The sequence below is a fragment of the Erinaceus europaeus genome, chromosome 3 (genome assembly GCF_950295315.1).
Source record: "Erinaceus europaeus chromosome 3, mEriEur2.1, whole genome shotgun sequence".
Lineage (NCBI taxonomy): Eukaryota > Metazoa > Chordata > Mammalia > Eulipotyphla > Erinaceidae > Erinaceus > Erinaceus europaeus.
The window spans coordinates 182,990,337-183,005,873 of NC_080164.1; the positions used below are offsets into that span (position 1 = coordinate 182,990,337).

The 15,537-nt window shown below is 53.8% G+C and overlaps 1 protein-coding gene across 1 annotated transcript in view; it reads left to right on the plus strand.

Moving 5' to 3' along the window:
- Nucleotides 1-15,537, plus strand: part of SLC2A9 (solute carrier family 2 member 9) — an 84,051-nt gene that overhangs the window by 23,636 nt on the left and 44,878 nt on the right. Inside the window, exon 2 of the mRNA XM_060188468.1 lies at nt 14,484-14,585. Within this exon, the coding sequence (XP_060044451.1) occupies nt 14,484-14,585 (102 nt within the window). The remainder of the gene's footprint in view (nt 1-14,483; nt 14,586-15,537) is intronic.

Below are 15,537 nucleotides of genomic sequence, written 5' to 3' on the forward strand. Positions count from 1 at the left end.
TCCTCAGGAACTCAGTGTCTTGAAATTGTTTTTAATTTTTTAATTTTTTTTTTGCCTCCAGGGTTATTGCTGGGGCTCGGTGCCTGCACTATGGAGCCACTGCTCCTGGAAGCCATTTCTTCCCCCTTTTGTTGCCCTGGTTGTTTTATAGTTGTTGTGGTTATTATTACTGTTGTTATTGATGTCATTGTTGTTGAATAGGACAGAGAGAAATCCAGAGAAGAGGGGAAGACAGAGAAGGGGAGAGAAAGACAGACACCTGCAGACCTGCTTCACCGCTTGTGAAGCAACTCTCCCTGCAGGTGGGGAGCCAGGGCCTCAAACTGGGATCCTTAAGCCGGTCCTTGTGCTTTGCGCCACGTGCGCTTAACCTGCTGCGCTACCGCCCAACTCCCAAAATCATTTTTAATTTAAGGTTTGCAAGAGTCTCATCTGTTTGTTTTCTTTCTTTCCCTAAATTGTCCCTTCCCACTTTTATCATTTTTACTGTTGCTGTTTCCATATTTTGTTTTGGTTTGGTTTTTGTTTTTAACCAGAGCACTGCTCAGCTCTGGCTTATGGTGGTGTGGGGGATTGAACCTGAGACTTTGGAGCCTTGGGCATAAAAGTCTTTATTTTTCTCTTTGCCTCTGGGTTATCACTGCACTATGAATCCACTGCTCCTGGAGGCCATTTTTTCCCATTTTTGTTGCCCTTATTGTTGCCATTGATGTTGTTGTTGGACAGGACAGAGAGAAATGGAGAGAGGAGGGGAACACAGAGAGGGGCAGAGAAAGACAGACACCTGCAGACCTGCTTCACTTCTTGTGAATCGACCTCCCTGCAGGTGGGGAGACGGGGGCTCGAACCAGGATCCTTACGCCGGTCCTTGAGCTTTGCGCTATGTGAGCTTAACTCACTGCACCACCACTCGACCCCCAGACGTGAAAGTCTTTTTGCAGAACCACTGTGCTATCTCCTCCCACCAGTCGCTGTTCCTTAATGACTGGTATATGCCTACCTAGGTCATCAGGACTTGCTGAGTTTTCCTTGGAACTGGTACCACTTTGACATGAGTTTATTTTTATTTTTTTAATTGGAGATATGATATTACTTTGCATCAGAAGGGAAAACATTAAGCAGAACTTGGACTGGAGTTGGTGTCCTGCACCAAAGTAAAAGACTCTGGGGTGGGAGGGAAGGTTCAGGTCCTGGAACAGGATGGCAGAGGAGGACCTAGAGGGGGTTGTGCTGTTATATGGAAAACTGGGAAATGTTACGCATGTACACAATATTGTATTTTACTGACAACTGTAAACCATTAATCTCCCAATAAATTAAAAATAATAATAATAGTAGTACTTTGCAAGATCAAGTGTTATAGTTTCACACCACACCCACCACCAGAGCTCTGTACCACATGACCCCAATTCACACACACACACACACACACACACACACACACACACCACACACCACACACACCACCACCATTCTCACAAAGTCTTAGAGGCCTCTGTTTGGCTACCCCTCTTCTTTCAAGTTCATGGGCCTCATTTCTCCACATCGACCTGTCCTGTGAAGGAAGGAAGAAAGATATCTAAAAAGACATCTTTACCTCCTTCCATCACTAAGCACAGTCACTCCCAGTTCCATCCATTTTTGTCCCAAAGGACACAATATCATCTCTTTTTTTTTTAATTAAATATCCATCTACTTTCACATTGTGATTGGTGATTTCATAACAGTTTACAATATTGTAAGATAACAGGGCCTAGCTCCACGTCACACCCACCAGCGAAGCCCTGTGTCTCCCCCTCCCTCCCAACGATAGACACCATAGTTCTCACAAAGGCTTAAAGAAAGACTTTGCCCTCCTCTTTGTCCTCCTCCTCCTCTTCCATTTCCTCCTCTCCCTCCTCCTCTTCCTTCTCCCCCCCTCTCCCGCCTATCCCTCCTTCTCCTCCTCCTCTTTTTCCTTCTCCTTTTGCTAGTCTGTGTGCATCAGATCTCCAGATTCCACATCTGAGTAAAACCATCCGGAGCTGTCTTTCTTCCCCTTTACTCATGTCACTAAGCATCACCACCTCCAGTTCCACCCCTTTTGCCCCTTTTGAAGGACACAATAGCATCTTTTTTTTTTTTAATCTTAGAGCAGCACTTGTTGACTATATGCCCCATAACCTCTTCATCTGATCATCTGTGGATGGCCACTTGGGCTGCCTCCCACTCCTTAGCTATTTTGAATAGGGCAGCTATGAACATAGGAATGAGTATGAGCCGGTCATGGGAAAAAACCACTTCTGGAACCTCCCTGTTGTTGGCAAAAGAGACAGAACCAGGGGAGGCTTCCAGGTAGAGGTGGAGTTGGGCTAAAGGAGCAAATGAGCAGGAAGATACGGTGAGCTTGCCTCTATCAACGTTTCAATAACACTGAGCTCTAAGAAAGTGTCTGTTCCTCCATTGAAGCATTTCTTAGACTTCAGCCACAGCGTCCTCTCCTCAGCACCCAATGTACAATCCCTACAGGAGAGCCACAGAAGAAAGCACTTCTCCCCAACTATCTAAGAAGGCTGTGCCCAGGCTCCACTCCCCAGTCAAATTCTATGTATTCATTCATTCATTCATTCATTTCCACAAGGTTATCTCTGGGGCTTGGTGCCTGCACAATAAGTGATGGATGAATGCACCATTCCCAGTGGCTACTTTTCCCTTTTGGTCCCCTCCCATTTCTTTTTATTCGACATGACAGAGAGAGATCTAGAGGGGAGGGAAAGATGGAGAGGGAGAGAAACACCTGTAGCACTGCTCCACCATTCATGAAACTTCCCCACTGCGGGCAGGACCGGGGGGGGGGGGGGCTCAAACCTGGATCCTTGCACATGGTAATGCGCTCTCATTCTTTAATAAACTCACCTGAGACCCAGTCTGTTGTGGTAGCAGATGCCTGGGCTGTGCCCACCTCTTGCCTTTAGTGACATGCACTGCTAGAACATTCCCACACAGGCATGCCATTGCAACACTGTTTCCGTTCCCTTGGGGAGGTATGCCCAGGAGCGGAAGTTCCAGTAATGTCATGTTTACAGTTTGAGAAAGCACCATGCTATTTACCACAGTGGCTAAATCTGTTTACATTCACACTCGATGTCCATTTTATTTGTATCGATGTTATTTATTTGTTTGCTAGAGACAGAGAGAAGTAGAAAGGAGGACAGGAGCCAATCTGCTCACCAGTAAAATGCAAATAGTGAACACTTGGTGTCTGCCCATAGCATCCTACGAGGCCGTGTGACCCAGTGCAAGGCACATAGCAGGGGCCTAGTGAGCCTTTGTTCCTACCTTTGACTGTTTAACATTTCACTGTAAACTATTCAGTATTATGCATTAAGTCCAGGGGCTTGAACCCGGGTCCTCAGGCATGGTAATGTGTGCACCAAACCGGGTGCACCACCACCTAGCCCCCCATTTTTTATTTATTTTTATGAAAGAGACACAGAGAGAAAGATCAGAGCCCTGCTAGGTTCTGGCTTATGATGGTGCTAGGGATTGAACCTGGGACCTTTGGGGCCTCAGACATGAAAGTCAGTTTGCAGAACCACTGTGCTGCCTCCTCCGCCCAGGATGAGTTTGGATCTTACTCTAGGCTGCAGAACTGACCTTGCTCTCATCCTTTGCCTCCATGGTTATCTGCACCTCTGGCTCTCTGTCCATCTCGGGATCCCCAGAAGTGGGGGTGGGGGTACCATGAGGGCAGCATTGCAGGCCCGAGGGTCCAGGAGCACAGGTGACAGCCATCAAACCGCCATGGCGGAGATCAGGGCTCTGGCACTTGGCGGCTTTTGCCTGTCCCTCCACGCGTGGGGTCCTCTTCCTCTTCTGCCTGTTCTTTTGCTTCTTAGCATTTGGTCAACTTTATTTCATTGTGTTCTTCTCTAAGACTCTGTGTGTGTGTGTGTGTGTTTATTACTTTTTTATTTATTTATTTATTTGCCAACATTCCCAGCAACCATTTTCCCTCTTATTTTTTCTTTATTTGCTTGGACAGAGAGAAATTGAGAGGTGGTGAGGAGATAGAGAGGGAGAGAGACAGAGAGACACCTGCAGTACTTGTTTCACTGCTCATGAAGCTTCACGTGGAGATCAGAGGCTTGATTTGAACCTGGGTCTTTGTGCATGGTAATGTGTGTTTAACTAGGTGTGCCACCACCTGCCCCCCTCTTTTTTATTTATAATTCTACCTTATATTATTTATTGAATAGAGGCAGAGAAATTAAGAGGGGAAGGGGAGAGAGAGAGAGGAGAGAGGCAGAGAGGCACCTGCAGCCCTGCTTCACCACTCGTGAAGCTTCCCCCTGCAGGTGGGGACCAGGGGGCTTGAACCTGGCTCCTTGTACACGCTAGCATGTGTGTTCTTCCCACTGAGCTACAGCCCAGCCCCTGTGTGTCTTCACCATGTTAGACAAGGTACAAGATTTTGGTGTCTTTTGAGGTCCATGCAGTGTGTGTGAGTCACCTCACCCTTCCCCTATGTGCTGTGTAGTCCCGACACCCTGGAACCACCTTAATCCTCAAGGATCCCAAAAGGCAGTTTGGTTCTCTCTTTCTTCCTCTCTCTCTCTCTCTCTCTCTCTCTCTCTCTCTCTCATTCTTTTACTTTAGCCATTGGTAGTCCACACATGAGGAATGCCAAGCCATAGTTGTCTCTCACCCCTGGATGAATTTCACTCAACACAATTCCCACCACTACCATTCATTTTTTTACTGAGTGATACACTTTCACCCTTTCTAATGCAGAGTAGTGTTTCATTGTATAGCTAACCACAACTTCTTTGATTAATATCAAAAGTTCACAAAGAAATGGAACCACTCAGGGACCCGGTGGGGGCAGACCCAGTAGAGAATGCACATATTACCATATGCAAGGACCCAGGTTCAAGCCCCTCTTCCCACCTGCAAGGAGGAAGCTTCGAGAGTGGTGAAGCAGGGCTGCAGGTCTCTCTCTCTGTGTGTGTGTCTCCCTCTTTGATCTCAATTTCTTAGTCTCTGTAAAAATAAATCAATAATGCTGCTAATAGTAGTGGATTTATCATGTAGGCACCAAGCCTCAGAGATAACCCTGGTGACAATAAATTGAGGAGAAAGAAAGAGAGAGAGAGAGAAAGAGAGAAAGAAAGAAAGAGGTAGAGAAAGAAAGGAGAGAAAAGAAAGGGAAGGAAGGAGAGAGAAGAGATAGGGAGGGATAGAAAGAAAGGAAGGAAGGAAGGAAGGAAGGAAGGAAGGAAGGAAGGAAGGAAGGAAGGATAAGAAACTCAACAAAACAATAAATAGCTCAACAGACTCTTCCCCCAGACTTTTGTCTGCTGCCTCACTTAACCCACTCCTAGCCAAGAACACTGGTTCCAAGAGGGGCCCATCCTCAGTGAAAGGGGAGGGGACTGGAACCTGAGAGGAGAGAGAGAGAGAGAGAGGGAGAGAGAGAAAGAAAGAGAGAGACAGACCCGAGAGCCACCTTTCCCCAGCTGCCCACAATGGCACACCTCCACCTCCATCTCCCAGCCCAGCTCCTGCTGACTCACATCTGGGCACGTTTTTAAGGAGCCAGGCAGCCCTCCGGGAGAGAGTCCAGGGTTAAACATTTATCAAGATGGGCATCTCCGAGTGTTTAGGGTAACAGCTGGATGTCGCTTAATCATTAAGCTGTTTTCTTTCACAACTCCCAGCCTGCTATCTGATCTGGGGGAGCCTCTCTCTATGAATGCTGCCCTGCTTGCTCTTTAGACTGGACTGGCCTGGGGTTCTCCGCTGAGCAGGTATGTTTGTTCTGCCCACAGCCTAGAGCTGCTGGGGGGGATGGGGGATGGGTACGGGGGATGGGTTTAAGAATCAGGGAAACTCTTGTAAAGCGACTGTCCCAGGGGACTGGAGAGCCCAGGAGCCAGCAGATCATCTTGGAGGAGATTGAGTGAGATGCCCAGAAAGCCCGTAGTGTGGTGTCTGACAACTACGAATATGAAAATGAAATGGGTTGTGAGAGATTACAGCTACGCTTATTATTTCAGACTGCAGTTCTCTTCCCTTCCTCCCCTCCTGCACTCTCTCTCTTTTACTATTATTTTCATCAGTGATTTAATAATGGTTACAAGCTTATAGGAATAAAATTTCATCTCTCTTTTTTTATATTTTAATGAGACAGATACAAAAAGAGAAATTAGAAAGAGAGAGAGAGAGACAGAGAGAGACCAGAGCCCTGCTCAGCTCTGGCTGACAGAGATGCTGGGGATGGACCCTGGGAGAGCCCTAAGGCAGGAAAGGTGTTTGTAGATCCAATATGCTGTCTTCCATCCCAATTCCATGTCTCACAGCTTCTTAGCCCTGAGGATTAAGGATGAAGTCACAGCAGATGCAAATTCAATAGGGCCTGGGGACCCAGTATATGAGTCGCACTTGACTGGGAGGTACCCAACAGCACTGGCTGGGGGCCCCTGGGCTCTGCCCGGTGTGATAGGGACCGATGCCCCAGGGAGATCATGCAGGCTTTTCCAGAGAGCTGCCCCATGGACATGAGCCAGAACTGGGAGAACAAGTCCTCAGCACTGCCTGCCACCTGCAGGACACACCCACCCAGGTGTCTTTCTGTGCCCTGCCTTGGCCATCCACCCAACACAGGAGGGTCTTGCTTTGAGCTGCCCACCTACCAGGGCTCACACTCCCGCTGCCCCCAGGCCTCTGATTAGGTGGGTAAAGATCCTCCCCCGGTGCTTGCTGGCTTCACTCCAGGCACCTGAACATCTTGCTTGGCACATGGTGCCCAGGAAGGTCTTATTATTATTGTCAGGAGTAACAGCAGGAAGGGCAAGGCAGGCGATTCTGCAGACATTGAAGCCCAGATGCAGCAGAGGAGGGGGGGGGTCTCAGGCCAGTATCAACCCACGGCTGCTGGAGGCTGGCAGCTGGGTCCTGGGACCCTGCCACCTCTTCCACAGGGCACAGTGGCAGCCTAGATTCTCAAGAAGGCACAGACACCCTAGCAGGCACCAGTGGAACATTCGGTTTGACTCACAGCCCTTTCTGGTATTGCTAATGCAGCCGGAAGAGACGGGGAGAGGCAGGAAGGTGGCTGGGTGGGTAGCGCACAGGCCTTGCAAGCAAGAGGCATCGAATCTGCTTTTCAGCGCTGCGTGTGCTGAAGGGGGCTCTAGCCTCCCTCACCCACACCTGTGCACCCACTCACTCTTATCACACAGACGTCTTCATTTATTGATCTCTTACTTTATTTGATCAGCCAGAGAGAATTTGAAAAGGGGGAGACAAGGAGAGAGATAGAGTCCTGCCGACCTGCTTCACTGCTCATGTTTCACCTTCGTAGTGGGGAACAGGGGCTCGAGCCCAGGTCCTTGCATACTGTAGTAAATGCACTCGACTAGATGCAGTCTATCTCTTTCTCCTGAACCCCAATATGAGCCCCAGCAGGACCTTGTGCCCCCTTCCTTACTCCTCTCTGTCACCGAGCATTCAGCCACCTGCCTCACAGAGAACACAGATACCCTGGGCAGAAGCCCTCCCCCCTTTCTCATTTCCAAGTCTGCAGTCCTGGCTGGACACTGATTCCACACCTACTGATGTCCTAGGAAGAAATTGCTCAAAAGGTTCCTTCTCTGATGTCCCCACCACACTGCACTCAGACTTCCATCACTCCCCCCACCCCACCATAGAGGCCTCCAGGTCATCACCTGTTCTGGATGATCTTCAATCCGTCTACCCAAGCCACATGCCTGAACCCTAAGCCCTGAGCCCTGAGCCCCTGAGCCTTGAGTTCTGAGCCCTAAGCCCTGAGAGCTAAGACCTGAGCCCTGAGTACTGAGTACTGAGTCCTAGACCCTGAATCCTGAGTGCTGAATCCTGAGCACTGAGCCCCTGAGCCTGGAGCCCGGAGCCCAGAGCCCTGAGCCTTGAGTCCTGAGCCCTGAGCCCTGAGAGGTAAGCCTTGAACCCTAAGCCCATGACTCCTGAGCCCGGAACCTTGAGCACTGAGCCCTGACCCCTAAGCCCCTGACCGCTGAGATCTAAACCCCTGACTACTGAGCCCTGAGCCCCGAGCCCCTGACTCCTGAGCCCTAAGTCCCTGAGCCCTGAGCCCCTGAATCCTGAGCCCCTGACTCCTGAGCCCTGAGCCCTGAATCCTGAGCCCCTGACTCCTGAGCCCTGAGCCCTGAGCCCCTGAATCCTGAGCCCCTGACTCCTGAGCCCTGAGCCCCTGACTCCTGAGCCCTGAGCCCTGAGCCCCTGACTCCTGAGCCCTGAGCCCTGAGCCCTGAGCCCCTGACTCCTGAGCCCCTGAGCCCTGAACCCCTGAGCCCTGAGCCCTGAGCCCCTGAGCCCTGAGCCCTGAGCCCTGAGCCCCTGACTCCTAAGCCCCTGAGCCCTGAGTCCTGAGCCCTGAGCCCCTGAGCCCTGAGCCCTGAGCCCCTGAGCCCTGAGCCCTGAGCCCTGAGCCCTGAGCCCCTGACTCCTGAGCCCTGAGCCCTGAGCCCTGAACCCTGAGCCCTGAGCCCTGAGTCCTGAGCCCCTGAGCCCTGAGCCCTGAGCCCTGAGCCCCTGACTCCTGAGCCCCTGACTCCTGAGTCCTGAGCCCCTGAGTCCTGAGCCCTGGGTCCTGAGCCCTGAGCCCTAAGCCCCTGACTCCTGAGCCCTGGGTCCTGAGCCCGGAGCCCTGAGCCCAGCTTCATACATCTAAACTGTCCACACTCTCCAGGTCCTCCCTCCATTTCTAGTACATGCTCTGTTTCCTTTTGCATTTTCCTTTCCCATCTCTTCTTCCCAAACTGAAATCATTTAGGAAACCTCTCTTCTCTGTCTCTCCGTCCCCCCTTCTCTATTCTAACCCCCCGTAACACCTCTGAGTTAACTATCTCTTCCACCTACAGCCCAGACCACATATGTAGTAATGACTGACTTGCCTGGGTAGCACACAAGCACCTCAGGTACAACACTCTTGGTTGGGTGCACATATTATAATGTGTAAGAGCCTGGGTTCAAGCCCCCAGTCCCCACTTGCAGAAGGAAACTTCATAAACAATGAAGCAAGGGTACAGGTGTCTCTCTGTCACTCTTTCTATATATATATCTTCTATCCTCCCAACTTCTAGCTGTTTCTATCCAATAAATAAGGAAAATTTAAAAAGAAATGTTAAAGACATAATACTCTTCTTTCTTTCTCTTTTAAATCTTTATTTATAAAATGGAAATATTGATAAGACCACAGAATAAGAGGGGTACAATTCCACACAATTCCCACCACCAGAAATCCATATCCCATCCCCGCCCTGATAGCTTTCCTATTCTTTATCCCTCTGGGAGTATGGACCCAGGGTCATTGTGGGATGCAGAAGGTGGAAGGTCTGGCTTCTGTAATTGCTTCCCCACTGAACATGGGTGTTGACAGGTCGATCCATATTCCCACCTTGTCTCTTTCTTTCCCTAGAGGGGCAGGGATCTGGGGAGGGGAGGTTCCAGGACACATTGGTGAGGTTATCTGCCCTGGGAAGTCTGGTTGGCATCTGGAATCTGGTGGCAGACTTATGAAGCTAAAAATGTATTTTATTTTATTTTTATTTTAACAAGAGAGAGACTGACCAGAGGCCTGCTGAGCTCTGGCCAATGGTGGTGCTGGGGATTGAACCTGTGATCTCAGAGTCTCAGGCAGGAAAGTCTTTTGCAGAACCAATATGCTGTCTCCCCAGCCCTTATTTACTGTTTTTTTTTAATGAGAGATACAGAGAGAAAGAGACATAGAAAGTAAGACCAGAGCCCTGCTCAGCTCTGGCTGATGTTGGTTCTGGGGACTGAACCTGGGACCTCAGAATTTCAGGCACTAAAGTCTGTTTGCAGAACCACTGTGTGTCTCCCCAACCCTCACCACTTTCTAAGTGCTTCCTTTCCCAGGCTGTGACCCGCTGCCTTGGCTGCAGCTCTGTGCGCCAGTATATCTCCAGCCTGGTCAGCAGAGCTGAGAGAACCTACCAGAGATTCTCACCTGACAGCTAAGCAGACACACCCGCCATGCTGGTTGTCAAAGCCAGGGCTGGCCCTGGTTCTCACGCTTCTGGCCTTGCTCCTGTCACTCTGCCTGCACCTCCTGCTCTTGGCTGACAGGCTGGAGAGCATTTTCAGCCCCGAGGTTCACAGGTTCACCGCGTGAGTGACTCATGGGGAGTTGTCTCCTGGGACCAAAGTCGACCTATTATTAGTGTTCACTGTCATATATATTTTCATGAAGCTTCCTATTTTTGTCAGAAAACATGAATATAAGCATCTTTCCAAGATAATAAAAATTCTTTTCTATTTTATGCTGGGCTGCTGTCTAATTCCACTGCTGAATGGGCTCCTGACAACTGGACTTCTCATTTTCCCACGGAGAGAGAGAGAATGGGGGGGGGGGAGAAAGGAGGAGTACCACAGCCATATCACCCTCTCTGGAGCTCCCTGGGTGCTGTGCCTGGTGCTGAGAGAGGAGAGACCCCACAGCCCTGCCCACCCTCCATGGGCTCCCTGGGTGCTGTGCCTGGTGCTGACAGAGGAGAGACCCCACAGCCCTGCCCACCCTCCATGGGCTCCCTGGGTGCTGTGCCTGGTGCTGAGAGAGGAGAGACCCCACAGCCCTGCCCACCCTCCATGGGCTCCCTGGGTGCTGTGCAGGGTGCTGAGAGAGGAGAGACCCCACAGCCCTGCCCACCCTCCATGGGCTCCCTGGGTGCTGTGCAGGGTGCTGAGAGAGGAGAGACCCCACAGCCCTGCCCACCCTCCATGGGCTACCTGGGTGCTGTGCCTGGTGCTGAGAGAGGAGAGACCCCACAGCCCTGCCCACCCTCCATGGGCTCACGGGGTGCTGTGCCTGGTGCTGAGAGAGGAGAGACCCCACAGCCCTGCCCACCCTCCATGGGCTCCCTGGGTGCTGTGCCTGGTGCTGAGAGAGGAGAGACCCCACAGCCCTGCCCACCCTCCATGGGCTCCCTGGGTGCTGTGCCTGGTGCTGAGAGAGGAGTGACCCCAAAGCCCTGCCCACCCTCCATGGGCTCCCTGGGTGCTGTGCAGGGTGCTGAGAGAGGAGAGACCCCACAGCCCTGCCCACCCTCCATGGGCTCCCTGGGTGCTGTGCAGGGTGCTGAGAGAGGAGAGACCCCACAGCCCTGCCCACCTTCCATGGGCTCATGGGGTGCTGTGCAGGGTGCTGAGAGAGGAGAGACCCCACAGCCCTGCCCACCCTCCATGGGGCTCCCTGGGTGCCGTGCAGGGTGCTGAGAGAGGAGAGACCCCACAGCCCTGCCCACCCTCCATAGGGCTCCCTGGGTGCTGTGCAGGGTGCTGAGAGAGGAGAGACCCCACAGCCCTGCCCACCTTCCATGGGCTCCCTGGGTGTTGTGCCTGGTGCTGAGAGGGGAGAGACCCCACAGCCCTGCCCACCCTCCATGGGCTCCCTGGGTGCTGTGCAGGGTGCTGAGAGAGGAGAGACCCCACAGCCCTGCCCACCCTCCATGGGGCTCCCTGGGTGCTGTGCCTGGTGCTGAGAGAGGAGAGACCCCACAGCCCTGCCCACCCTCCATGGGCTCCCTGGGTGCTGTGCCTGGTGCTGAGAGAGGAGAGACCCCACAGCCCTGCCCACCCTCCATGGGCTCCCTGGGTGCTGTGCAGGGTGCTGAGAGAGGAGAGACCCCACAGCCCTGCCCACCCTCCATGGGCTCCCTGGGTGCTGTGCCTGGTGCTGAGAGAGGAGAGACCCCACAGTCCTGCCCACCCTCCATGGGGCTCACTTAGTGCTGTGCAGGGTGCTGAGAGAGGAGAGACCCCACAGCCCTGCCCACCCTCCATGGGCTCTCTGGGTGCTGTGCCTGGTGCTGAGAGACGAGAGACCCCACAGCCCTGCCCACCCTCCATGGGCTCCCTGGGTGCTGTGCCTGGTGCTGAGAGAGGAGAGACCCCACAGTCCTGCCCACCCTCCATGGGGCTCACTTAGTGCTGTGCAGGGTGCTGAGAGAGGAGAGACCCCACAGCCCTGCCCACCCTCCATGGGGCTCCCTGGGTGCTGTGCCTGGTGCTGAGAGACGAGAGACCCCACAGCCCTGCCCCCTCCATGGGCTCCCTGGGTGCTGTACAGGGTGCTGAGAGAGGAGAGACCCCACAGCCCTGCCCACCCTCCATGGGCTCCCTGGGTGCTGTGCCTGGTGCTGAGAGAGGAGAGACCCACAGCCCTGCCCACCCTCCATGGGCTCTCTGGGTGCTGTGCCTGGTGCTGAGAGAGGAGAGACCCCACAGTCCTGCCCACCCTCCATGGGCTCCCTGGGTGCTGTGCAGGGTGCTGAAAGAGGAGAGACCCCACAGCCCTGCCCACCCTCTATGGGCTCCCTGGGTGCTGTGCAGGGTGCTGAGAGAGGAGATACCCCACAGCCCTGCCCACCCTCCATGGGCTCCCTGGGTACTGTGCCTGGTGCTGAGAGAGGAGACACCCCACAGCCCTGCCCACCCTCCATGGGCTCCCTGGGTGCTGTGCAGGGTGCTGAGAGAGGAGAGACCCCACAGCCCTGCCCACCCTCCATGGGCTCCCTGGGTGCTGTGCCTGGTGCTGAGAGAGGAGAGACCCACAGCCCTGCCCACCCTCCATGGGCTCCCTGGGTGTTGTGCAGGGTGCTGAGAGAGGAGAGACCCCACAGCCCTGCCCACCCTCCATGGGGCTCCCTGGGTGCTGTGCCTGGTGCTGAGAGAGGAGAGACCCCACAGCCCTGCCCACCCTCCATGGGCTCCCTGGGTGCTGTGCCTGGTGCTGAGAGAGGAGAGACCCCACAGCCCTGCCCACCCTCCATGGGCTCCCTGGGTGCTGTGCAGGGTGCTGAGAGAGGAGAGACCCCACAGCCCTGCCCACCCTCCATGGGCTCCCTGGGTGCTGTGCCTGGTGCTGAGAGAGGAGAGACCCCACAGTCCTGCCCACCCTCCATGGGGCTCACTTAGTGCTGTGCAGGGTGCTGAGAGAGGAGAGACCCCACAGCCCTGCCCACCCTCCATGGGCTCTCTGGGTGCTGTGCCTGGTGCTGAGAGAGGAGAGACCCCACAGCCCTGCCCACCCTCCATGGGCTCCCTGGGTGCTGTGCAGGGTGCTGAGAGAGGAGAGACCCCACAGTCCTGCCCACCCTCCATGGGCTCCCTGGGTGCTGTGCCTGGTGCTGAGAGAGGAGAGACCCCACAGTCCTGCCCACCCTCCATGGGGCTCACTTAGTGCTGTGCAGGGTGCTGAGAGAGGAGAGACCCCACAGCCCTGCCCACCCTCCATGGGGCTCCCTGGGTGCTGTGCCTGGTTCTGAGAGACGAGAGACCCCACAGCCCTGCCCACCCTCCATGGGCTCCCTGGGTGCTGTGCCTGGTGCTGAGAGAGGAGAGACCCACAGCCCTGCCCACCCTCCATGGGCTCTCTGGGTGCTGTGCCTGGTGCTGAGAGAGGAGAGACTCCACAGTCCTGCCCACCCTCCATGGGCTCCCTGGGTGCTGTGCAGGGTGCTGAAAGAGGAGAGACCCCACAGCCCTGCCCACCCTCTATGGGCTCCCTGGGTGCTGTGCAGGGTGCTGAGAGAGGAGATACCCCACAGCCCTGCCCACCCTCCATGGGCTCCCTGGGTACTGTGCCTGGTGCTGAGAGAGGAGACACCCCACAGCCCTGCCCACCCTCCATGGGCTCCCTGGGTGCTATGCCTGGTGCTGAGAGAGGAGAGACCCACAGCCCTGCCCACCCTCCATGGGCTCCCTGGGTTTTGTGCAGGGTGCTGAGAGAGGAGAGACCCCCACATCCCTGCTCACCGTCCATGGGCTCCCTGGGTGCTGTGAAGGGTGCTCCCTCTGGTTGCAATATTTCAAGTGTGTGAGGGCACAGCATTTACCTGTTGAGCTACGTGTCTGGCTTGTCTTTAATGTAAGTTCTTCAGGGCCACATAAATCTTCATCCTAAAGACAGACCAAAAATTATTCAAACTCTCTCAAGAGATTTCTTTTCCCGTATTGTGAATGCCACTTTGCTTATGTAATAGTAATGGTAATAGTAATAATAATAATAATAATGGCTACTATGACAATCACAGATTTCATCTAAACCCTGTGTCTGTACGCCTTTCTTGGCTGCTTTAGGGGAGACTGGGACTGTGGGTCTGGGGGTAGTCTCCTACCTGATGGGGAGACCGACAGGCACTTTGTCTGCATCTGCCCTCTCTGGTCTCCTCACAGCCCAGGGGCAGGAAGTCTCATATTTCCAACAGGCACCCCTCATGCAAAGCGCCCTCCTCAAAGAGTGCTCTGGAGTGGAGTGTGATGAACAAAATGGGGAGAGCAGGCGGCCATACTTGGCAGATGGTGAAACTGAGGGCACAGAGGAGTCAGGAGGCAGGGCCAGGACCAGAGTGGGGATGTCTCCAAGGTGATGTCGTGGCCAGCAGACTCTAATGTCTTCCCTTTTTTTAATTCCTTCTCAGGAACAGAAAGCACCAGGTCGCCCATCTCATTCACAAGCCATGAAGCTCAGTGACACAAAGCCTGAGGAAAGCAAAGAAAACCAAGGGGTGAAAAAGAAATCGGTCAGTCCTGCTTCTCTCCGGGGTCATTGCCATCTGTGGCCAGCTGCGTCAAGGGACGACGGGGTGGGAGGGCTGAGGTGAGGCCAGGCAGGGGAGTGAGCAGGGACAGAAGCAAGACCCGCCCCAGCCCCCAGGAATCCTCAGGTGAAGGGTCTCTTACTAAGGAGCTCAGGTGCTGGCTGCCCTGCAGACTGGGGGAAGGGGGCATCCAATCCCAAGTCCATTTCTGAGCCAGGATCATTGATGTTGAAGGTGATGATGTTACCACCTTCGAGAAGATACCTCACACAAGACCCCCTTCTCCAGGAAGCCCTCTACACTTAGAGAGATTCTCTCCTTGAACCCTGCATTTAAACCAGAGCCAGATTGGGCCCACACTGGGCAGACCTTTCTCTGTCTGCATCTCTCTCTTCTGTCTTGTCTCCTCTGTCTATTTTTGTCAGAGAAAAATGAATATAAGCATCTTTCCAAGACAATAAATGTTCTTTTTTATTTTATGCTGGGCCTGATGTCTAATTCCACTGCTGAGTGGCCTCCTGTCAACTAGACTTCTCATTTTTCTACGGAGAGAGAGAAAGGGGGGAGGAGAAAGGAGGAGTACCACAGCCCTGCCCACCCTCCATGGGCTCCCTGGATGCTGTGCAGGGTGCTGAGAGAGGAGAAACCCCACAGCCCTGCCCACCCTCCATGGGCTCCCTGGATGCTGTGCAGGGTGCTGAGAGAGGAGACACCCCACAGTCCTGCCCACCCTCCATGGGGCTCCCTGGGTGCTGTGCCTGGTGCTGAGAGAGAAGAGACCCCACAGCCCTGCTCCACCTGGACCCCCTTAAACTGACCCACTTAGGCCTGTCCATACTGAGTCCTTGCTGTGCCAGGTACCCAGCACTTGTGGAGTGTCCTAGCTCTGCACCCTTCCATAGCACACCCTTCCTGACTTGCCTGCCCCACCTCC